Source organism: Mobula birostris, chromosome 2 (assembly GCF_030028105.1).
Source record: "Mobula birostris isolate sMobBir1 chromosome 2, sMobBir1.hap1, whole genome shotgun sequence".
NCBI classification, from domain to species: Eukaryota; Metazoa; Chordata; class Chondrichthyes; order Myliobatiformes; family Myliobatidae; genus Mobula; species Mobula birostris.
The window spans coordinates 208,584,628-208,591,383 of NC_092371.1; the positions used below are offsets into that span (position 1 = coordinate 208,584,628).

Consider the following 6,756-nt stretch of genomic DNA (forward strand, 5'->3'; position numbering starts at 1 on the left):
TGAAGTATTCTGAAGGGAGAATGAGGCATCCATAGCTGACAAGGTACATCAAAGACAGCATAAAAGGAAAAGAGAGTACATAAAATATAGCACAAATTAGTGGGAAGTTTGAGGATTGGGAAGCTTTAAAAAAAAACAACAAAAGGCAACTAAAAACACCATAAGGAGAGAAAAGACGAAATATGAAGGTAAGCTAGCCAAAAATATCAAGGATACCAAAAGCTTTTTCAGATATATAGCGAGTAAAAGAGATGTGGGAGTGGATATTGGATTGCTGGAAAATGACACTGGAGAGTAAAAAAAAATGGAGGACAAAGTAATAGCACCCGAACTTAATAAGTATTTTGAGTCAGTCTTCACTGTGGAAGACACTAGAGTCTGTCAGAAAAATTGAAGAGTGTCAGGAGGCAGAAGTGATTGCAGTTGTTATTACTAAGGAGAAGGTGCTTGGGAAGCTGAAAAACTGAAGGTAGATAAGACATCTGGACGAGATAGACTACTCCAGGGTTCCGAAAGGGATAGCTGAAGAGATTGTGGAGGCATTAGTAATGACCTTTCAAGAGTAACCAGATTCTGGAATGGTTCTGGAGGACTTAAAGAATAGAGTGAATTTTGCAATTTTCAAGGGAGGGAGGGAGGCAGAAGAAAGGAAATTATAGGCCAGTTAGCCTGACTTCAGTAGTTGGGAAGATGTTGGAGTCAATTATTAAGGATGAGATTTCGGGGTACTCAGACAAAGAAGGGAAAAGGCAGCATGGTTTCCTTAAGGGGAAATCATGCCTGATAAATCTGCTGGAATACTTTTGAGGAAGTAACAGTCAGGGTAGATACAGTCAGTGGATGTTGAAGGCCTTTGACAAGGTGCCGTACATGGTATTACCAGAAAGACACTACCATGGATAGAAGATTGGCTAATGAGGAGGAAGCAAAGAGTTGGAATAAAGGCAGTCAATTCTGGTCGGCTGCCCGTGACAAGTGGTTTTTCGCAGGTGTTGGTATTGGGACTGCTTCATTTCAGGTTACATGCCAGCGATTTGGATGATGAAATTGATGGCTTTATGGCCAAGTTTGAAGATGATACAGCGATAGATGGAGGGGCAGGTAATGTAGAGGAAGCAGGGGGTCTGCAGGATGACTTAGACATGTTGGGAGAATGGGCAAAGAAGTGGCAAATGGAATATAGTGTAGAGAAGTTTAGATGGAATAAAGACAGAGAGTATTTTCTAAATGGGGAGAAAGTTCAAAATTCAGAGATGCAAAGGGACTTGGGAGTCTGTGCAGGATTCCTTGAAGGTTAACTTGCAGGTTGAGTCAGTGACAAGGAAGGCAAATGTACTTGGAGTATTTTTGGGCCCCTTTTCTAAGAAAGGATGTGTTGGCACTGGAAGATCCAGAGGTTCACGAGAATGATTCCAGGAATGAAAGGATTGCTTGACGGCTCTGGGCCTGCACTCACTGGAGTTTAGAGGAATGAGGGGTGACCTCGATGAAACCTATCAAATATTGGATGAGGAGATGATGTTCCTATAGTAGGTATGTCTAAGACCAGAGGGTACAGCCTCAGAATAGAGGGATGTTCATTTAGAACAGAGATGAGAAGGAATTTGTTTAGCCAGACAGTGGTGAATCTGTGGAATTCATTGCCACGGACGACTGTGGAGGCCGAGTCATTCAGAATATCTAAAGCAAAGATTGGTAGATTCTTGATTAGTCAGGGCATCAAAGGTTACGGGAGAACAGGCAGGAGAATGGAGTTGAGAGGTAATCAGGCATGATTGTATGGTGGAGCAGACTTGATGGGCCGAGTAGCTCCAAAGTCTTGTGGTCAATTTTGACAAAGCTTAAACAAATTGAAGTACATGTTTTCCAAGATATCAAATATTGCTCAGGCAGTTCCTGGCCCCACTTAACCCTCATCACACCCACTGCTGCTGCAATTCCTAGGCCCCTTTATAAGTTTCCAAGCATAGAATTTATACTGCTGTGACAGAATTAAATGGATATCTAGGGCGAGAGACAATGAATCCAAATAGATGTTACTATGGCTGGACAAACAGAATTGCTAAACAATGAATACATATTCAGCCTATTCCCTTGGGTGCAGCATTGCAAAAAAATGTTGCATCTTGCCCTAACCCCTTTATAGATAATTTTAAAATTGTAATTGTTTCAAGAAACCACAAGTAATCAGCATGAACGAGTGTTGTTAACAACTTACAATCAACAATTCTGAATCTCCTATTCACCATTTCATTTCAACCTTTGTAAAAGTTGAGGCAAAATATTTTTAAGTTTCCAACAAAATTCATATTCAAAATCAAAGAGCAATACACAACTAAATAAAACATCTTCAGTCAGTTATACTCCTGATTAACAACAGCACAGAATGTATTAGTGAAAACTAATATAAGTTTCTCTATCAGATACCACACAATTTTCCTTTCTTTATGTAAGTAGAATTAAAACTGGAGAGCCAAAATTTAAATAGCAAAACTGCTACAGCCTGCTTTTGTTTTAACCTGCATATCATAAGTTTTGCTGTATACTTGATTGCAATTTTATTTCTCAACACCAACAGGATTGAACTTGGGACCTCATTCTTAATATTTAAAGGTACCCACTTAATTGGCTTTTAACAGCCACGGTCTTAAGGGATGCAGTTGAGTTCGAGGAGGAGAGGAGGGTAATGCTTGAAGATAAATAATTCAATAATTTAAATAATTTAAAAACAGTGTTTCAGATACGCTTCACAAGACAGCTTCACATTTCTCCATGTAATTTCCAACTGGCACAGGTTCAAGAAAGCAATCTCCCCCAGTTTAAATGCTGTGAAATTTCAGCAAGGATGGAACAATGCCACTCCAGAGGAATATACATTCAGCCAGAATATATGATTCATCTTGGTTGTGTCCCATGATTGCAACTGCCAAAAAAACCAGTCTCCAATCAATTTGATTCACTCCATGTGATTTTAAAGAATGACGGAGACCACTGGAAGCAGCGAAGACTTTGGACCCAGGCAGCATTTCAGCTCTTGTTGTTGCTTCACAATTAGCCACACCTCCAAAAAAGCTGTTCCAATAAAGCTACAACACTAACATCTATGAATCAAATGTGGAAAAATGTATGCATGCCCCATTCAGGAAAAAGGACAAATCCAATCCAACAAATCACTGCCTATCTGTTGATTCACAATCATCAAGAAAGCAACAAAATCTGTGTGCACAATGGATTTTCACTCTGGTCATGCTGCTCTCAGTTTGGTTTTTTATTGCACAGTCCTGGTCCACTCATAGATTAAAAAACTGAATTAGAGACATGAGGAGAAAATGACTGCTATCAAGGCATCATTTGACCGTGTGGTATTATGGCACACCAGTAAAACAAAAGAGACAAAACGCCAATAATTGTAGCCACACCCTTGCACGAAGGAAGCTGGCTATGCCCAATGCCTGTTGGAGTTCAATCATCCTAGTCCCATGGCAACAATGCACCAGTCTAAGATCCACTTCCTTTTCCATCAAAACTTTCCTCTTGATCACAACACCACAGTAGGGATGTTTGCTGATGACTCACCATGTTCATTGTCATTCCAAACTGCCCAGCAAATGAAGCAACCTCTGCTTGCGTACTGCAAGAGCTTGGCGACATCCAGCAACGAGCTGCCAAGTAACACTTGGGCACAAAAATGCCAGGGGAAGACCATTTCCACCAAGAGATGGTCTAATCACTTACGTTGGCATTCAATGGCACGATTATTCTGTGGAGCAGTGGCAGGGGAGTGATATACAGCCATTTGTTCTTCATAAAATAGATTTTTAAAGAAGTATTAGTATATTCAAATTTCCTTATTTTAGACCAGAAAAAATGTGAATTGTAAATAAGTTACCATGCAGTTACATTATCAGTTATGTTATGGATTCATATAACACAGAAACAGACCCTCCAGTCCCACTTGCCCAGACAATGCAAGGTGCTCTCTTCAGCTACTCTCATTTGCCTTCTGTGATAATAAAGGTAACCAAAATACCTTCCTTGTATGGTGTTGCCACTCTTCTATCAAGCAGCACAAAGGTTGTGAACTTGGATTTACAAAATTGCTCAAGTCAATGATCATCTCTACAACTTGATTTGTAAGCTTCTTCACATTTCAGTATCAACCCCAAACACAAAATTTAGATTAGATTAGATTAGATGAGGACATGCAGTCGAATTTTATTGTCATTTAGTAATGCATGCATTAAGAAATGATACAATGTTTTTCCAGAATGATATCACAGAAACACATGACAAACCGACTTAAAAACTAACAAAAACCACATAATTATAACATATAGTTACAACAGTGCAAAGCAAAACTGTACCGTAATTTGATAAGAACAGACCATGAAACGGTAAAAGTCTCGAAGTCTCTCGAAAGATGTAAATGAATGCAAACAAAATACCTAATGTTGATTTTAGGAAAAGAAATTATATTTATCTTCTCTTAACCACACATAACAATCCCAACGCCACCTTCCATTGGCAAGATGATTATTCTTCTTCTCAGTACCCCATCTTATTCACTCTCCACCTGTCCCCAACCCAGAGCATTTACAGTTCTTCCCCAAAACTATCAAATAGATCGCAGCCAGCTTCATCCCAGTGTACAATAATATCAAAGCATTCTAGTCATCACAAAGCAAAGCAGCTACAGTATTAGGATCGATAAATTGATAACATCTGAAATAATTGTCGCGTTGGTGAAAGTTGGCAGATTTCGTTGATTTTTATTGACTGATTAAAATATGGGCATGTGATGGGAAGCAGTTTTTTTGTATTTGGGAGCTAATCAAAATGTGTATGAAAGAGTGAGAGAGAACAAGAGACAGTATGAGGAAAGGACGCAGAGATGATTCGGATGGGATGGAGGGAGAGGTGGGATGGGATGTGCGGAGGCTGCAAGGAGCGAAATACGTGAGAGGTGGTGGCTGGGGTGTGGTGAGTGCGTGGGAACAATGCCCATCCTTGCATTACCTTGGTACCGAGGTAGTAATCGTCCACGGACGTCACGTTCATAAAGGTCTCCTGGAAATGGGTGCTGGTGTCGATGCCACCCGGCATCACCAGCTTGCCGGTGGCGTCGATGACCCTGGCACCACCGGGGATCATGAGTTCGCGGCCCACCTGCTGGATGACGCCATTCTCGATGTAGACATCGGCCTCCTGGGTGCAGTCGTCGTTCACCACCCGCCCTCCTTTGATGAGGGTCCGTAGGGCGCTTGCACCGGCATGCATTGTTCTTGACAAACAGCTGACGTTTGTTGTTCGGAGAATTAGTTTCTCCTTTATTCTTCCTTTTCCACGCAATGTTCTTATTATCTGTGAGCGAAGCAGCCAAATACTAGCCAACCGTCCTTTCGCCTCGTCGCCGGTTGCTAAGTGCGTACACGCAGCCCGACCAGCCTGTGGATTGTGCGATTGTCGCGAATGGACCAATCTGCATCGAGGGTCTGGACAGCGCCGCGGACTGAACACTGGGAGTTGTGGTCTTCCGACTTAACACTGGCAGGTGCAGTAAACATTGAGACGTCTCGTAGGCGAACTACATATCCCATGTCACCTCCCACAAGCTGGCGTGGTCCTGGAATCTGAATACCAAGTTCAGGGAGGCTATACTGTATCTGGGAGCATTGTTTGAGTTTATCCTCATTTGCAGCCAAAATGCTGACGATTATAATTTATTGTGCCGTTTAAAATATTTGCATTATTGCATAAAGTAGTTAATAAGCAATTACGAAATAATGTCCTACAGTCATCCGGAAAACTTTGAAAACATTAATTTATATTTAATAGTGCTTTTAATTGATATATGTTCTCCGATGATAGACGTGACACGAACCTTCTGTGTTCTATTCTAACGAGATTTTTTAATTTGTTCGTGTTTCTAAGTTCAGCAGTTGGCTAGTACCTGTTTATCGAACACACACTTTATATGAATATTGAATACAGAATATCATTAGGTCTTCCTTAAGTGCTGAAGACGGTGTATTTTCTTAAGGGGGACTGGCTGAGAAAGCCCAGAGAAATATTCACATTTCTGGGAACTTCCAGATGACCTTGAGACAATTAAAATTAAAAGTACTTACTTGTTTTCTATGGTTTCAAAGGTACTATTGGAACACGACATAGGTGCGGGAGCAGGTCGCTCGACCGCTCGGACCTGCTTCAACGCTTAACAAGATAGCGCCTGACTTTCTAACTCAACACCATTTTCCTACACTCTCCCCATTTCCCCCGATTCTTCTAATTTCTAAGTGAAATCAATGACAGAGTCCCTGAAGCAGAGAATTCTAAAGATTCGCCACCCTCGAAATGAAGACATTCCTCTCCCCTCAGTCTTAAATGGCCGACCACCTCTTTGAGTTCTATGCTTGTCAGTCAGGGGGAAACATCCTCCTAATGATGGCCCTGTTGATCCCTCTTAATAATGTTGTAGATCGCAATGAGGTCGCCTCAGATTCTTCTAAATTTGGAGAAGAGCCATCTGGCATCTTCAATATGACCGCATTTGGCAGATTTATCTTCCCGTTCTTGTCTAGTTTGCGACACTGTCTCTGTAGCTCGTTTTTTGGGATAAAGGGGCTGGAATGATAGAAAACACTCCAGGAGAGCTCTGAACAAGGTTATATGTAGGTGTAGTAAGACACCTTTACTTTTGAACACAATTGTTTTTGTAATAAAGGCCAACATACCATTTTTATTCTCAAACATCTG

At 41.1% G+C, this 6,756-nt stretch overlaps 1 protein-coding gene across 1 annotated transcript in view; it reads right to left on the minus strand.

The window, feature by feature from the left end:
- dpysl5b (dihydropyrimidinase like 5b) overlaps positions 1–5,277 on the minus strand; it is a 60,986-nt gene extending 55,709 nt beyond the window's left edge. Inside the window, exon 1 of the mRNA XM_072278870.1 lies at positions 5,017–5,277. Coding sequence (XP_072134971.1) covers positions 5,017–5,277 — 261 coding nt within the window. The remainder of the gene's footprint in view (positions 1–5,016) is intronic.
- Positions 5,278–6,756: the final 1,479 nt, after the last annotated feature.